Below are 19022 nucleotides of genomic sequence, written 5' to 3'. Positions count from 1 at the left end.
GCTTAACAAGCCTCCAGGAACACAAGGGGTGCTCAATAAACACATACTGAGTGGAGTATTTCTCTCAAAGTGCCAGAATATCTCCGTTGTCGTATCAGTAGAAGACATTATGTCCTTAGAAACATTACGAGCATAACTGCTATATAGACAGTGGGTTCTTAATCGATGTTTTCTGTAATCGTGTGTGTTTTTTAAAATTAACAGGCTGCAGGTCTGAATTTTCTAGGCCAAAATTTTACATGAGGAGCAAGCTAACATTGGGTACAGCTTCCCTTTAAATGGTGATTTCACATGTTACTATCTTAGAGAAAATTCTGTCAGGGCCAACACACGATTACTTCTAGTTTTTACTAACCTTTCGTATATGTCTGAATAAAAAAGGAACTAATTACTGGGTGGGCAGCATGACCTTCACCCAGGCTCCTCATTGTTAGCGCCGCATTTTAATACTGCTGTGAGAAGCAGAGTGCTGCAGGGACAGTGCTCCAAAATAGAACTATTTCAAACGGCACAAAACAGGCTAAAAACATAGGCTAAGTTGTATTCAGATCCCCTGTCTCTGAACTTACTTCATAACCCCCCTGAAATTGCTTTTGGCTAGTTGTGCCACATACAAGTAATGCTCTCATCCCCACCCCATCCACCCACTACTCTTGGCACCACCGGGAAGAGGGTACTCTTCCTCTTTTGCACTGACGACTTGTTTAGAGCTGTGAATGGGGGCTAGGCTCAATATATATGGCCCTGCTAACTGTGCTGTCAGAACTAATAGCTCAGTATTAAATACCATAAGGCTAAAAATATTTCTGGTAGTTTCAACTGGCTTACACTCGGTAACAATACTACAGACTAATTCATTTACTCACTTGGGGAACGTTTTATAAGTAGGTCACACAGACAGAGTCAGCTTTTGTCTATGACATTCCAATCAAGATATTCCATTTTATCTAGATGTTTGTGTACATACGTTGGACAAATGTTCATATCTAAGAAACCAAATAATCACTTGCACATTCTACACCTAGGATTTCAAACCCAAAAGCCTCCAGGAATGAGAGGTGGGCCACATGTAAGACAGTAGGGGGTACTGTGTTAAGTGGAGAGCACACACCCATCTAAAAGTAGAGGCCACTGTCCAGCTCCAGCTGACTGCTGATGGAACACTTGTTTGTGGGCCGGAGCAGACGTACAACAGGTTCTTGACGAAGGTGGAGGGCTGTTACAACATTGCTTTGGAGGTCATATTTTTAGGTGATGATTTTGATGACTTCTAAGTTCACATAAAAGGAACATAATCACACCACCTGTTCCTTTGGTTTCTAAATAACAGGGATCTTGTTCAGCCAATGCCTCGTTAAGTTCTACTTTCGGCGCTTGTCAGAGAATGCAGTTACAAACTGTCATGAACTGGTTTGCAACTCTCCCATCCCTCCACCACAACAAAATAAAATCAAACTACAAAAATAATAATAATAATAATAATATTTATGGAGGATGCTCTCTCTCCATCTACTCATCAGACTAGTGTTCTCAAAACTCATGAGTTTTCAAGTTCTGTGTATTTTAAAATTGTATGTTTTCACTTTAAAGTTTATCTTAAAAAGAAAAAAAAAACATAAGCATATGGATCATGTGGATGGCAGCATAGGAAGTGAGTGCGGCAGTGCATAACCCATTTCTGTATGTGGAGTCAGTCATGTTAACATTTCACCCGCAGTCTCCTGAACTGGGGTCTTTGGATCTACCTCACCATGTTGGGCAGTTCGCAAAATTGAGAAAAAATGTTCCAAGCACCTAGAGTCTAGCTGTGTCAATCTGACCTTTTGGAACTGAGCTGCATTTTAATATTTTGCCTTTGCTTTTTATCGAGAACAACCCCAGGAAACCCATTTCTGCATTTGTGGTGTTAACGCAATTAAGCACACGATCAACTTCATCATTCAATGGGATGAAATCCATTCCTTTCCATATGAAAAATCTCAGAGAGACAGTTGTCCTGTCCAGCAGGCACTTTTCTCTCTGAAAATAAGAACTGTGTATTTGACCCTATCTCCTTTTTCACTTTGATGGCCAGAAAACTGGGGGCCTAATTTAACGTTTAACTCCCGCAACTGCACAGGCACTTATGGACTGCATACCTGTGGGTGCTTTCTGTTTGATTTTTCACTTTCAACTTTTACTTACAATTCTATGGCTGTGATTCTCCTTTCTCATAAATATTTTACCACTATGTTATGGAATCTGTTCTCACTGTAAAGTTTCCTCAAATCATCCGTGGATAAGCAAGTGTTCTTATACACATAAAATAGACCTCTGCTTTTCTAAGTGATGATAACGAATCTTTGATACGTAATATCTATCTTGTAATGGTGACCTTACAACAACAGATTTTTCCAGGACATTAGGTGATAAGTATATTTATATTTACATACAGAAACACATTCATATATCAATATATATGTGTCTGTATGAGTATGAATGTATATGTCAAAAGAAGTAAAATATAGACTTTGAGACAGAATGTTCTTAACAATATTTTGTAGGATTATGAATCTTCACAGTATTAGTTTCTAGTCTCCTCTACAGGTGAATGACTGATATATCAATAGAGACAGTTATGCAGGATTAGGAAGAAAGTAAAGATCACTCAACAAGTTTATGGTGGCAAGAAAGAAGCATCCACCAGAAATGTAGTGACTGTGTTTTGTCCACTCAACATCTTCTCATGACAGATGGCAAATCCTATTCCAGAAGTTAGAGCTCTACAGTAAGTGGCAATAAATTAGGACAGGCCCTGCAGATTGATCCCAAGGCTGCTAAGGTGGAGGTGCGGCTATTAGTAGCTTGAGACACATCAGACTGCAGCAAGACATAAAGTCAATGTTCTGATAAGAAAGGCATGACCCATGGGTATCTAGAACCAAGAAGCAAAGAGAGAAGAAGGGCACTCCGGTTCCTCACCCACAGGAAATACCAGCAAATCTTTCTACTAGAGATATTTTCAGGGGACAAATGACTTAAGATTAAAGTGTAGGGCAGTAATAGATGGAGGATTCCTACAAAGTAACCCATTTATGGACTGACATTTAACAGACACCTCTAGAGGGAACTAAGATGACACGAATTAGATCACTGACTGGCTCATGTAACAAAATCTGGGTATCCTCTGTGAGGCAGATAATAGGGTAACATCCACAGACACAAGGATGAACATGACAGACTCCTGTCCTCCAGCAGTTCACATTCTGGAGCGAGAGACAGGCATGAGCATAAGTATTTTCCAAGTGATGAGCACTGGATGAAGCACATCTGAGATGCTGGGAACCCAGGCAAGCAGTGACTATTTCTGTCTCCAGTGGTACAAGTATTCACAGAATCTCACCTATCATAAATTAAACTGTAGCACCTCCAGAAAAAAGGTCTGTTTGGCCATTTCCTTGTGTTTAATGGATGTTATTACTGGTTAAATAATGACCGGAGTCGGGAGTGGGGAGAAGCACCGAGAGGTGATTTAAGTGTACAGAACTTTTTCTGTTCCCCCTTCCTGTATGCTTGTATTTTTAAGGACCTGTAAGTTAGGAAGCTCAACCTTACCATCTCTATCCCCCACCCTCAATATCCAGGACTGTGCCTCTGGATGTGAATAGCAAGTGTGCACATAGAATACTAAAGATTACTGGCTGGGCACGGTGGCTCATGCCTGTAATCCCAGGACTCTGGGAGGCCGAGGCAGGTGGATTGCGAGGTCAGGAGATCGAGACCATCCAGGTTAACACAGTGAAACCCCGTCTTTACTAAAAATACAAAAAAATAAGCTGGGCGTGGTGGTGGGCGCCTGTAGTCCCAGCTACTCAGGAGGCTGAGGCGGGAGAATGACGTGAAGCCGGGAAGCAGAGCTTGCAGTGAGCTGAGATCATGCCACTGCACTCCAGCCTGGGTGACAAAGCAAGATTCCGTCTCAAAAAAAAAAAAAGAATACTAAAGATTATTTGCATCTGAGGCAAAATTCCAGGTAGATCACTTGTATTATTTAATTTAACTGTTAGTCCATTTTACAGCTGTGGAAACTGAGGCCCAGGGAAACCAAGAAGCTTCCTTAAAGTTAACCCAGCTAGTGAGTGGAGGACCCAATTTTCAAACTGTGGTTATTTAGTTCTAGTCTGTGTTCTTTCTTAACCATAAAGCCATACTGCAAGTGTTTATTCAAAGCAAAAATAAACATAAAAAACAACATGTGGCCATGGACCTAAAAATCACAGGATGCAACCAAATAGGACTCAACTGCAATATAACCTTTCTTGCCTTGGAAGGAGGGCAGGAAACCTTATGATATCTGAATTCCTACAGGAAATATTTGATATGAATATTTCTATGTGTAATTTTGTTGTATTTGTCCAAATCCATCTCCATCTTCCTGTGTGTACAAGTATTGACTAAATAATGCTCTGAATGGTTACTGACATGTAACTTGAGTTTCATTATTTTTTGTCAATGAATATTCTGGTAGAGAAGCATGTTGTAGGTTCCCCTTCCATCACCTAAACTCAATAAACATCAAGCCACCAAACACCAAATCCTCCCATATAAAGTCAAAGGGAGAGGCAGATTCTGTCAGAAGGAATCTCATGACCCAAGAATCCTTTTTCAGGGCCACATGGGTCAAGCCTAAAGCAGGCCACTACCAGTGACCACCCACTGATTAAAGATGTCCTCTCCACTGCCTCTCAGCCTTTTGGCTAAGATCAGGTGCAAAGATGTTCTAAGCAGGAAAATGCTAAACAAGATGAGCAATGTTTTTCCTGTTCCCAAGTATGGCAGGCCCAATGTAGTTTTAGCCAGGTCACCTCCCGACAGCCATGGGACCAGTTACTGAGTGACAGCAGGAAAACGATCACAGGTTCCAGGATCCTTTTCCTGAAATCCCTAAGTTTTAGAAATTCTGTAACACAGCTGAGTATGAGAGCTACATGCAATCTGCTATTACATCTCCAGAATCCTCTTTCTGATGGGTGGAATGATAGCTCCTAACCTAACTTTCTTTACTGCACTGTGGATTTTAAGCAAACCTTTTTGAGTGCCCTTCAGCAAGTCCTGAAGGTTAATAACCCTGCTTTGTAAAAGGCAGAAGCAGCTAAGTTAAACCCTCCCTCCTCCTCCTCCTCCTCCTGCACAAATGTACACTCTCTGAGAACAAGAGAAACCCCACGTACCATTAACACATTCAAAGACATCACAGCACTTTCCAGGTGTCCCATCGCCACGAGAGACTATGCGGGGAGTGGATCCCACCTCACACACGGGGAAACCACATAAGCCAGAGAGACACTCGCATCTGAAACCAAAGAAAAGGGAAGGAAAACCCCATGAATAAACAACAACACAGAAGTCGGGAGACCACAAAGTGGCAGTGGCTGTGGCAAAGTACCTGGTCTATATGACACTGCCTCCTTTATCTGGTGTCACTGGGAAATGGGAAGGCAGGAGGGGTTCTGACATAATTTGCTTTCAAATAACTAAGGTTTGTCTCCTTTATATACACCCCAATTTTTAACTTGAACCATTTTGACAGAAGTATTTCTAAAATGCATTACCTCATTTCTTACTTAACCAGACTGGTATTGAGTGTAACAAACATTTTCTGGCTGACTCAGGGACATCTTCATATGTATCTGTGATGCTCTTCTGTGAATCGATGCTTGCACAGGCTAATACAGAGTGAGTGTTCCCATGCTAAACGGCCCCATGGTGCTCCTTCGCTGCAAGTGATGTTTAGGTGTTTTTCACAGATTTTCTGACTCCTGGTTCAGTGATGAAGTTATTAGCTTTTTAGTGTTTTCTTGTCAGTGTGATGTCTCAAGTCCACTCTCATCTTGAGCCATATTTAATTTATGATTGTACACAATAAAAGAAATGGACTGAAGACTGAGGAGCTCTTTATAAAGAAAGGGCCTAAGTCGTAGTAAGTGAACTTTATGACAGCTATCTTGGGAGCTGAAAGTCTTAATTTTTGGATCTTAAGCTACCACCTGAGCATTGATCTCTGCACGCATGAACTGGGGTGTTCCATGAGCTGCAAGCTGGCTGTGCTGGCTCTCACCCCTAACTTCAATGCTGCTACAAAAATTGCTAAACACAGAAGCCTGGGTAGGTGAAATAAGAGGAGACAAAATGTTGCATCTGCAACAGTGAAAGAGAGGCAGGACAAAAGAAACTCAGGACAGCTGGGTGTCAGCATGTGAATGTAAGATGAGGAAAGAGCCGCTAGATTTCTGTCCTGGGACTCCCCTGGGGAGAGACGTATGGGTCAGAGGGTGGAGAGGATGACGGCGGGAGTTCCCAGGTTGACAGGAGCAAAAGGAAGGCATCCTAAAAAAAGACATCCTGGCAGGAAGTATGTGGGTATTTATGTACGGTAGAGGTCAAGATCAGGGGAGGTAACGTTCCCAGCAGGGAAAACTATCAACACATCCATTAATTGTGCTTTTGTACCCCCTTCTTATTTAAGTAATTGGTTTGTTCACCTATTGTTCTTTGGATCTTTAATAAATTAAAATATGCTTATAGTCCACAAGTACCTCAATAATCAGGCCCAGAGATTTAATTACATTTGTAACTAACCATGGAACTAGAAAATAAATGACTTTAGGTTAAGATTTGCATCAAAGACTATTAAAGCCACTGGAAAGGTGGCTTTAAACACACCACTATCACCCCAAAGCAGGCTCTTTGAGGATTCTTCCATGTGGGGTGACAGTTCTATTGGATTCCTGGGAGAAGAGGGTGTTAGGTCATTCAGGTTTTGCTGCAATGGTATTTCTACCAACGGTTTCAAGTAAAGGTTTGCCTATTTTGTGTGAGCAGAGCTTGGAGCTCTCAATTCACAGTCTATATTCCTGCAGGACAATCACTTTCTAGTGCTGAGTAAACGTGAGCTGGGCTTTTAGTGCCTGATAAGGTCATCCCATACTTTTTCATGCTTATATGCCTAGCCATTGCAATGGTAAGCACATAATCGTACTGCTGTGATATAACAGTAACATTATACTGTTTACATTTATTGTACTTGGCACTCTATACAACTTAAAACTCTCTAGAGTTTATAGATGAATGGAACTAGAGTACTGACAGGCCACACACTGATCCCAATGCATAGATGTGATTACAATGAAAGCAACCTTCAAGAATAGCTGATTAACTTTCTCTTACATATCTTCTATGATTCCACATTCTTGCCTACAGATGTGCTCCAGGGAATCATTCTAATCTAAACACCTGAGAGTGTACAGTCAACCAAACAATACCCGTTCAGATGTTGTCCTTCAACACTTGAACAACCTTTACTGAACGTGTGTGTGCACTTATGTGCTGGGTTCTCTGCTAGGCTGTTAGGAGTCACACCACACTGAACACCTATGACTAAGTCTGCCATTAAGTCTTTTTTTTTTCTGTTTATGTTTGACCTATTTTCCCAACATTTGTTTAAAAAATTTACAATTTAAAAAATACATTTAGGGAGTGTAAGTGCAAGTTTCTTATAGCCATATATTGCATAGAGGTGAAGTGTGAGTTTTTAGTGTACCTGTCACCCCAAGAGTAAACATTATATGCATTGCGACTTCCTAACATTTAAATATTCCTATTATTTTTCTAGAGTCCCTTACAAGTTGTCTCAGCAGGCTGTAGAAGAGCTGAAGCTGCACCCAACTACCTATTAACCCACCTAGAAAAGGAAAATGTTTTATGCTGAATCTTTACATCTAAACTGACTGCATAATAAAGATCCTGGTTTTGCTAGCTGGTGTGACACCAGCTCCTGTCTTCTTGTCTCCTTCCCTGCAAAGCCTTCTGATCTACCTGTTGCCATCTTTTGACTTTTCACAGCTTCCCCTGAACCTGAAATTAGTATCTTAATCAAGAAAGAGCTTATGAAAGAACAACAAAAGGTAAAAATCTGGGCTGAGGTCGGATATCTATTGGGTAGCTATCTATTAGGTTAAAACCTTACTGAAACTGCCAGTTTTGCAGGTCGAAATGGTCAAACAGCATTTATGTTCAACATAATACAACTCACATCAGTTATCTTTTAACAGGTATGTTTACATTCACTCTGTCAGGTAACAAAAGGGGACCCCATCATGACCCATATTTGCCCAGGAAGTCTGTTACATCTACAAATGATATGAATCCCATGTAGTTTAAAGAAATTCTTCAGTAAGGTTATTCTAGATTCTCTGGTTAACACACACTGCAGGAGGTATTCTTCCCTGTCACCGATGGGACACAGGAGTTACACAGCTTAGTCAAGTGACCTGATTTTAAATAGGGTTTCCTGTTCTCTGTGTTTTCCACTAGAAGAGACTAGATTTTCCTCTACTGAGTCATGAAGAGGAAATGCTAAACTACAGAAGAACTGACGCATGCAACCTGTACTGTCCTCACCACGTTCTTTCTCTTCATTTTAATACTTTTCGTCCTCCCTAATCTTTCCCCTACCCTTTATCCCCATCTCTGGATAAGGAGCAAGCGAAGGAAAGGAGAACACAAAAGGGGCAGAGGAAACAGACTGCCATGAGAAACGCTGCAGTGAGCTGATTTCAACACTTACCCCTCATTTCTGAAGCCCTCTCCCCAGTTTCCAGTTCTAGTCCAATCTCCCCCTGCCCAAGTCTCCGTCTCTCCCAAATCATGCCACATCCATCCTAAGGCTCAGTTCCCGAACTTCTGCAGTCAAAATTTATCTTCCATTACTTCTCATTTTATGTATCACTTTCTCAGCCTAGCATTCAACACTCTGAAGTCCACATACCCCTTTTCCAATTCTGTTTCCCAGTATTTCCCTTCATTTTCCAGTGCTATGGTTATGCTCTTTTCTCCAAGTAAGTCCCCACTTTGCTGTCTCTGCACTGCCTGCCCTAATGGCCCCTGCACATTCCTCATCCAGCCCTTATGCTCAGTTGTTTTTCTAAGCCAACCTCAGATAATAGCTTCCTCTCTGAACCCCTGAACACCACAGTTTTCTTACGGCACCCTCTTTCTCTATTTTGTGGTAACTTGAGGACTCATCTTAACATAAGCTCTTTTAATACCTACCATGCTTAGTCATATAAATGTTTCTTACGTGGAAGTGAACTGGAGATCAACAAGACAGGAATAACATTAACACAACAGAACAAAAACACAAAAGAAAGTGAGGAGAGCACTGAGACTTCTATACTGTGAACTCATAAAGGCCACCTCAGGCAGACCTATTTGCATGACACCTTGAGCAGAAGTGCTAAGGGTTTTAAAAAATGAAGCAAAACAGCTTTATTGAGATATAATTCACTTACCATAACATTCACCCTTTTAAAGTACACAAAAAATTCAGTGGTTTTATATTCAGAGGGTTGTACAACCATCACCAGTTCCTAATTTCAGAACATTTTCATCACCTCAAAAAGAAATCCTGTACTCACTGACAGTCACTCCCTTTCCCCCAATCCCCGGCCCTTAGCAACCACTAATTTATGTTCTGTCTCTACAGACTTGCCAATTCTGGACAGTTCATATAAATGGAATCATACAGTATGTGGGCTAAGGGCTTTTTAACTTCAAAGAAGATGCAACCTGTATTTGCAAGTAATCAGAAAAATAAACTCTCAATGTAATCCTCAGAGTTAATATAATGATCAATCGAGGTACCACATTAATAAATTTCTGCATAATGTAATCACAGGTGCAGCCAGGTGGGACTTGGTTAAGCTGTTTTTTTTTTTTTTTTTTTTTTTTTTTTTTTCTCAAGTAGGAAATGGATTCAAGCTCAGTGGGCACCTGAGTGCCTGAGTAAAATGGAACTCAGAAATCATGGAAACCTCTAGAGGGCACTCACCCCCTTAGGAGGTTCTGATGGCTGAAGGGTGGTGAGTACATACTTACGCTTTCCCTTCATGTCCTGTGCTTCCTGGACTTCACAGAGAATCCCAGGCAGGCCAGAAGGTCAGAGTCCAAGCTCCTGGGCATAGCTTGCAAGGTGCTCCTAAATCTGCCTCTACCTGTTATTAGTTTCCACATTCTACTGGTTCCTGCACACACCCTACACTCCAGCAACAATGATGATCTGACGTCACTGAACCACCTGTCCCCACCCCTTATCACTCCAGCCACAGCTCATGTCCACCCAGCCTCAAATCTCTGCCTCTCCCTTGCCCCTGGTGAATTCCCCACAACCTTAAGACCACCCACTCTATAAGACCTTCTCTGGTCAAAAAACAAACAGGATTAAATTTCCCTCCTCTGACTTTCAACAGTACATAAGGGTACCTAACTCTTGAAGTGCATCGACCCATCATACTAAATCAAAATCAGACTGTTTCTCCTGTGAATTCCTCTAGTGCAGGGGGCATGTCTTACTTGTTTTATAAATAATAGTAAAAAAATGATAAAGGTACCCAACCGATAACCTGAAATAAACTTTTTCATGGATACAAGTCAGGGGTTAGAGCATATATTGTTTTATGTTTTTTTATTTTTATACATTTTAGACTGCAAGCTTATAGGTACGGTGCTTTTCAAAATTAGTATGTGGAAGGAAGGACTATGGAATGTGTTTAAAATGCAGATTCCAGGGTACCCACTCAAACACTGTTTTTCTGCAAGTTTGGGGAGCAGCTCCAGAATCTGCCCATATGATAATCTGGTCTCCAGGAGATTCTGCTGATGGGAATCTGCAATCCACTTTCCAAGAACTTTGTGCCTAGATGTGCACAGCCTGGGTGGTCACAGTTTAATTTGTACTTTCCAGTGGAAAAAAAAAAAAACAAACCAAGTACAACTAGTTTTAGCATTATAATGAGAAGAATGATTACTAGTACTTGTTTTTGATCACTTACAAAGACTCCTTCCTGCCTGAATACCATTGTTTAAAAGTGAGAGATACTACCTATGAGGGAAGAAAAGAACAGAAATATTACCAATTTATCCAGTACTGTCACCCAAAGAAAAATGTGCAACTGCTAGCAAGCTACTTAAACTCTTGGGGACTGTTTTCTCATCCATAAAGTGAGATAGCTGGATCATAATAAACTTTTCTCTAAATATAAAATCCTTTGATTCTATCATTGCCATTCCCATTCCCGTCACTGCTGCAATCTGACCTCAGCTCATTCTCTTCTCACTCACCTGTACCCTGTCCTTCGGGAACATCAGTCACCTCGCATCCCTTACTCACCTGATCCTCCTCCTCTCCAAGCACCTCAACCTTCAGGCCCAGCTCAAGATAGGGTTTTTGCACTGGTGATGTTTTGGTTTTCGTGGGGCCATAATAATTATGTAGCTTTTTATCCCCCCTACTAAAGAACTCTAAGCAAGGCCGGAAAAGACACAACATGCTAGATGCTGTTGTCTCCCTACCACTAGGCATGTTTCAGACACTACATAACTAAGTAGAAGGGTCAACAGTTTGTTTTACTACAATGATCACAGAAACCTTAAAGAAGGGTAACCTATAGGAGATTCCTGGAGGAGGCCATATAGGTAGGAGTCCTGTTTGTCCCCCCCACAGCCCTTTCAGCAAAGAACAGGAGTGCCCCTCAACCTCTGCCTCGCCTGGCCCCCCCAGAGGTATCCCCTGGTGCAGGTGCTGATGTTATCCTAACATTCCCCACAGTAAGCTCCTTTTGCAGAGGAGGCAGCTCAGAAGCAGCAAGTCATCACACTCCTCACCTTCCCCAGCAGACCCTGATCTTCCTCCGCCCATATCCTAGAGGAAAACAAGTCAGTGAGGTATTCTGGAAAAGATTTCTTCCAATACTGGACGTACTACACACCGGAACTGAGTGCTTGAGGCCTTCAAAAGTGGAGGCATCACTGACTATAAATTAAAAACTACTATTTACAGGTGGGTGGGAGGTCTCCCTTTAGTCAGGAAACAAGGATAAATGAGGAATGAAAAGGGCAAAGCACTTGTGTTACTAGGATTCTACACAGTGTATTAATGATATAGCTTGTTGGGAATGGAAATTATAATGACACATAAAACACAGTACTATTCTATAAAAAGCAGCTTCAACTTTAATTAAATTCGATGTACCATCTTTCTACTGATTAAATTTCTTACCTCTTTCCAAGAATATGTGTGTGTGTGTGTGTTTTAAAGGCTGCAAACAAAACATCCAAAAACAAACAGGTTTCCTATCTGAGGGTCCAACTCTTCTTATGGAAAACAGCACTCCTCTCTAAGAAAGTTCCTTAGGCTCACAGTTTTCCTCATGCTTCACCGTAAGAGATTTACTACTCTCTGTATATGAATAACTAACTAACCTTCCTTCCCCCTTTCTCCCCATCTCAAGTTTATTCCTGCGTGATTTCCTGGCATTTCCACTCCCCCAGCACTGACACATGTGCTGTAGCCACAGCAAGTGCAGCCCTGCTCTGGGGATCATACTCTCCCCCGCAGCAATCCCTCCCCTGTGTACAGTGAGCTGTCACCTGTCAACCAGAAACTGCACCTTCTTCACCACTTTCCCTTTGGAGACCACCAGAAAATCACTCTGCCTTTTGTTGTGGTGGTTGTTGTTTTATGCTTTGTTTTTCTTTTGGGGGGAGGAATCAAAGGTCATGCTCCCATGTAGGGAAGGTATAAGTTAAGTTAAAGACAATTAGGTTTGGGTTCAGTGTATACTGTTCGGGTGATGGGTGCCCCCAAATCTCACAAATCACTGCTAAATGACTCACTCATGTAACCAAATACCACCTGTTTCCCAAAAACCTATGGAAATAAAAAATTATAAAATAAGTAAGAAATAAAATAAAATATTCCTTTGCCTTCCTACTATTGGTAATAATAATAAAGCAGTCATTAAGCTCTTCTCTTCCTAGCTTCCTCCTCAAGGCTGGCATGTGGCTCAGGAAGCTTATCTTAAGGTGCTAAGTTGAAAGAAAAGTGGTATAAGCTGCAGGAAAATAGAAGTTGTAAGTCTACGTGGTTCCTGTAAGAATTAACCAATTATCTTCTAGGACTCTGCCCCACAGAAAGTAGGTGTGGTGGGGAGAAAATAATGGCACCTTTCACAAATTACTACCTTGATGTGACTGGCAAAAAAAAAAAAAAAAAATCGGCGTTAGTTTTGAAGAGACTCAAACTAATCGGGTGGCGGAGTGGGGACGACACAGCAGAAACACAGCTGAAAATAATCGCAGGGCCCGTGCCCTTGTTGAAATGTTAGAGCTGGGATCTGGCAGAAATCCTGGGCCACTCAGTCCAGCTCAACAATCCGGTATCGCGTATCAAGAGCTGGCCAATTCCCAGGAATGGAAGACTCTCTGCCTTCACTTCCGTAGGTCTAGGGGAAGACAATGGCATCTGCTTTCATGGCTGGTCGGATGGCTTTAGAGAGTAAGACGGGATGGGAGTGAGAGCTGCATGAAGGACTAGTTAGGAAAAGTAGGAAGGGAAACTGGCACATCACACTGTGGAAAGAACTGGGCTGGGACGAGGAGAATAAGTTTTAGTATAGCAACATAAATTATTCCCACTTCAGAGCAGAATTGCCAACTGCCTCAGAAAATAGATGCTTTGAAACAATGAATCAGCTTGTTATGAACGTGTAATGATTTTGTAGCTATCTACTGAGTGTGTACATGCAGCAGGCACTAAGCTGGACTGGGGCTGGGGATACACAGGGTTCTGGCCTTAAGTTTAGGGAATTTAGTTTAGGGAAGCTTTGTATATATAACCACAAATGAGAACACAATGGGATGTTGACTTATTCAATCTCCTCCCCAGAGCACACAAAGAATAAACACCAACGATGTCTGGACTAAACTTCTACTTGAAAATCTGACCAAAGCCTCCACTGCCTGGCTGCTAACACTCCTTCAGGCCGCCAGAGACATCTGGGGCCTGAGCTGGCGCTGAAACAGATGACTCTAAGCATGTGTCCACTTGGATTCCTTTGGGCAGTCAATTCCCAGCCTCTCATCCTTGTCATCAGTGCAAAGTGAAAGACTGTATTGTCTCTCATCCTCCAAGGAACACACATCCCCAGAGAGCACTGCTCTGGGACTCTTCCTTCTGTGCCAACCTCCCTTCCAACTGACTCCCCTGCTTCCTCCAAACTTTCCTCTGCATACAAACCCCCCCTTCCTCTGAACATACCACACAATGCACCACTCGAATTTGTTTCTAACATTTACCTGGCTCTCCCCTAAAGATTCTATTTCCTTATAGCCTTCTCCAGTGAGACTGAGAATCCCCACCTCCTACTCACTTATTCACCTGGGATGGAAGGGAGGTCAAAGTTCTCTAAGTTGACCACTGGCTACTTCCACGTGGTTGCTTTCCTCTCTCATGCTTCCCTTCCTGTGACTCTGTCTCCTATCCAACGCTTTAGGGGGCAGAGGTTTGGGGAATGCACTTTGACAATAAACCAGTCTTAGGTTCAAGTTCTGGCCACTTAGGAACTACGTGACCTTGGGTAAGTTGAGCAATCTCTCTAAGCCTCAATTGTAGCCTACATACAGTGGGGATGATTAAAGCACCCACATGTCATATGACTGCTATGTGGATTAAATGAACTGATGAAAAGCATCCAGGATAGTGCCTGGAACACAGAAGCACACAACACCTGTTAGCTGTTTTATATGATTATAATTTGAGAGGCTTGAGAGTCTATGTGGACAAAGTATTTTTCAACACTCTGGCCTCACTTGATCTTTTGGAATCCAGAGACCCTTGCTGCCCCCTCTACTTCGGTGACTCAGTCCTGCGGCCACAGCTCTCTGAACTCTCTGAAGTCATGCATACTATCTGCTGATCACAATGGTCCATCCTTCCAGTTCTCCCTGGCTCTCGCTCTACCACACTGACACTTCAAAGTCACTGAGGCATCTACTCTCCAGATCGTTTCCTTTTCTCTGCAGCCTAAACCTCCTCCTGACTGCACCTCTTTAACAATGGAGCCCAAAACCCATGGTGTTTCACTTGAACCACCATCTTCCTCACGCCTTTACCTTTCCTGCTTCTTTATCCTCCTTCTGTATCTGTCTCCTCAACCCCAAACTCAATGTATTTAATCCCAGAGATGGCAACCCTGAATGTCTACAGGAGTCAGGCAGGAATCCTAGAAGAGTAGAGGGGAGATGTAGACACCTCAAGAAGGTCTGTGACCTCTAACGGGGCATCACTACTCATTCCATGCTTAAGGGTAAACTCAATGAGGGCATACCTTCCATGTACTCAAGAGAAGTCAGATTTTTATGTGAAGTATGCCAGTTTTTAAATATCTGTGACTAATTTAAAAATAGAAAAAACGGGGCACATTAAAGAAAACATGTCTTGGGGTAAAATTCAGCCCCAAGAACTACCAATTGCAAACTGTGATTCAACCCTTTGACTTCCTCTGTGCTGATACTGAAGCTGTTGAGAGCAGCTAGAGAAAAGTCAGAGCTACTCTGCATCTTCTACACTGAAGCCCCCATCCCGCCTCACAGAGCCCGGTTCGTTCCCGACGATCACTTCTTGCATGATGCCTTCTCTGACTAGAGGCACAAAGATAAACAGCTGGTGCTGTGTGTGTGTGTGTGTGGTGGTGGTGGTGGTGGTGGTGGTGGTGGTGGTGGTGGTGAGGGGTGAGGGGTGTGAGTGGCAGTTTGTGAAATGACCATCAAATGTGGGGGAGTGGGCACAGAGGGAAGGCATTCCAGGTAAAGGAAAGAACACACTAAATTTATAAAGGCAAGAAAGAGTACAGTGTGTTTAGTTTAAACTAATAGGTGAGCCCACCAGAAGTACATTATGTACTGAGAGGAGGACTGGGGTTATTATGGGGGTACTGGCAGGAGTCATGGCCAAAGAGGGAGGTCAGGGCTGAGTAATAAGGGGCCTTGCATACCATACTAAGAAGCATCTTTACTTGTAAGCAACAGGAAAGTACATCTTAAACAAGTAATGTAGTCTTGCAATGGAGCCTTACAACGGAGTGGTTATCTCAAGAAAACTCAATATTGTCATGAATTCCCTTTTTCTTGAATCATAAAGGTAGGTGGGATTAGTGTTAATGTTTTAAGCTGCAAGACACATTACAAGTCAAAAAATCAACAACAACCGCCTAGAACACCCTTCTGTCTTTCTCCATCTGGTGAACTCTGACTCATTCATAAACACTCAGTTCAAAAGTCAAATATGACCATTCTCCAAATAGGAATTAGTATGTCTTTGCTCTGTGAACTTTGTGTTTTTTGCACACTTCTACTTCCAAAGCATACAACGCTTTAAACTACAATGACTTATACATACTTGCCTTCCTTTAGAATACATGCTCTTAGATATCAGTGACTATATTTTATTCCTGCTGAGCAGCCCAATGCCTGGCACTCAAACGCTCAAAGTATTTGCCCCCTGAACAATCTAAGAACAGTATGGGGTTTTGATGCTAGGACTTTTGCTGCAGACTAAATGTCTATATAATTTAGTTAAAAGCATTCATTATTTACCCGTGCTGGGTACTGATGAGAATAAAATATATAGGGTGGGTCCTTGCCCTCAAAGAATCCACAATCTAAAGTCTTAGGAATTACCGTTAAAACTCTTCATGATCTAGCTATGGAAATCAAAGTCCCTGATCATATTATCGTAAGAGCCATGACACGTAACTTCCTTTCTTTTCAATCAAAAGCAAAGTCAGGAAAGAATAATTTACAAAGCACTTGTCTATATAATACATTCACAACAGACTGACCAAGGCCAAGAGAAACCAGCTGTCTCTACCTCCTGGGTTCTAATTAGCAATTAAATGTCTACCAAATATAACTCTGAATTCTCTGCAAACTGTGGCAACTACACAATGATGAGGAAGCCAATAATCCATACCCAATGTAAAGGTGTGAATGAAGAGCAAAATATATTCCACGATTTGGGTTGCTTTTGGTATTTTCATTAGAGGTAGGGCTTTAACATTTTAGACTTGCTTATTAGCTCTGTGTAATTTCACAAAGCATTTTTGCAGAGCTGTTCTGTTTGCATGTGCCATGATGATGACATAGCAAAGGAGGGTAGGGAGAGACCTCTGAGTTTCAATATTATCATGCTGTGGATTCTGCTTTCAACATTACTGAAAGGCTTATGGAATTCAGTTAAGTTACTTTCTCTCAGTCCGACTCAGAGGGCCACATACACAGTGTCTGGTGATATCCATGACCACTCAGATTAAACTGGAAGCCACTGAGAGCCTTGCTTGTTTTCAGGACTAAGACAAATATAAAATAAGGCTAGACACTAGGTCAAATTCATGGTGAGATACAAAAAGCATAAGGCCCTAGTAGAGGAAACACAGCACTCATGCATCTGAAGTGAATTATTGACAAATCAAACACTCTACTAGGGAGATAGTTCATCTCCAGTGGGCAAGGGCTTTACTTCTAGGAAAGCATATTTTCTTCAATCTGGGGATAGGTCCAATAATAACATGGAATTCCTACAATTATTTTGTTTTAAAAACATCAGAGTTTAATATAGACTCTGACTTTTTTAGTCATGAGTTGACTCGCTCTTTTGGGCCAAAAATTACTGTGACAGAGGGCAACAGAAGAGATGTTCTTTTCTTAGTTGAGAAAGATGAGCTTCAAATACATTTCCAAATATTTTTCTGCATGTGTTTAAAAACAGAGAGAATGCTACCACAATAGCATGTCAAGAGTCATGAATGTTTTAAATCTGTGCTATGCTAATGCATATTTTCCTTATTATATAACTTAATTTTATTTACTCCCAAAAAGCAGCTGGAGAAATTATTCAAATTAAAGGAAACAACAACAAAAATGAACTGAATTATGGAAATTTGTCTACTAACAGACCAATCTTAAAAGAAAAATAACAAAAAAACCCGAACTGTTAAGTGCCACCTTCTCTGAGACACTATCTTAGAACAGATGGACATGATAATCAATTCCAAGACTCTTAATTTGATAAAGTCCTTTTGAAAATGCATACGCAGGGATAGTTAAAACTGGTTAGCTTGAGTAGGCATAATACAAGCAACTTAATTGCCTAGCACAATGTAAAAGCACATGAATCTACAGTAAATATTATTTGGTGGCCTAAAAACTTAACACTGTCTCCAAGAAGAAAAAAAGAAGTGCTTTCTGAGCTCTGAACATGACCCTGACAGTTCCAAGTCACCCTCAGGAAGTTTCTGGCTTTGACACGTTTGTCGGGTTGGGTTGATGTTTCCTGTGTTGACAGCCCCTGACCCTTGTGCGATCCTCCCACCTTCCAACACCCTCCTAAAGACTTCAAATCACAGAGTTATAGGCTGGAGCTCTGGAGATAAGAGTTGACAAACTCTGGAAGGCTCTACCACAGAAGGATAAGCACTTGAGCACAGAGGGCACTAAAGGACTCTTGATGCTGCTGCTCGTTCCATTTCTCAGAAGTAGACAGTTGTTCTAGAGGAGAGGAATAAGAAAATCCCTCCTGTCCTACTGAGTTTTTAGGAGGGAAGGGAGGGGTAAGAAAAAACTGTTATCTGTTGTTCCATATGTATATGTGCTTTTTGAGGTCCTTGATTTCTCAGTTTGGATTTAAAGCTGGCATATTATTGTATGGTTTTTCTTAAATCTGGTTTTCATTGTTTGGTAGAAAGACTGTCTATTAATTGATTCTTTCCTTGAAGGCAGATGACTGTGTGTGCATGTTGTGTGTTTCCTTCTTATTACCTTCCAAAACTCGGGAGCCTTTTTGAAACTGGCATTGGTCATATCTGCAAGACGTTAAGATCCTTTAAGCATGTGCCACATTTTTTTTTTTTTTTTTTTTTTTTTTTTTTTTAAGAGTTCAAGAATGTTTAATTCCAAAGGAACATTTATGAAAGCAATTTACAAGAATAATTCTGTCACTTCTGCTTCCATTGTATTCCAAAGAATAACAAATGCATTTGCAATATTTACTACTGAGTCTGAAGCAGATTTTTTTTTTTTTTTTTTTTAATTATACTTTAAGTTCTAGGGTACATGTGCATAACGTGCAGGTTTGTTACATATGTATACTT

General features: G+C 41.4%; 1 protein-coding gene across 4 annotated transcripts in view; it reads right to left on the bottom strand.

The window, feature by feature from the left end:
* Positions 1–19022, bottom strand: part of CRIM1 (cysteine rich transmembrane BMP regulator 1) — a 201307-nt gene that overhangs the window by 80958 nt on the left and 101327 nt on the right. For all 4 annotated transcript variants that reach the window (XM_010373245.2, XM_010373263.2, XM_010373271.2 and 1 more), the window contains one exon: positions 5211–5332. In XM_010373245.2, coding sequence (XP_010371547.1) covers positions 5211–5332 — 122 coding nt within the window. The remainder of the gene's footprint in view (positions 1–5210; positions 5333–19022) is intronic.

Source organism: Rhinopithecus roxellana, chromosome 17, assembly GCF_007565055.1.
Source record: "Rhinopithecus roxellana isolate Shanxi Qingling chromosome 17, ASM756505v1, whole genome shotgun sequence".
Taxonomy (NCBI): domain Eukaryota; kingdom Metazoa; phylum Chordata; class Mammalia; order Primates; family Cercopithecidae; genus Rhinopithecus; species Rhinopithecus roxellana.
This window is presented reverse-complemented; position numbering and strand designations above follow the sequence as displayed.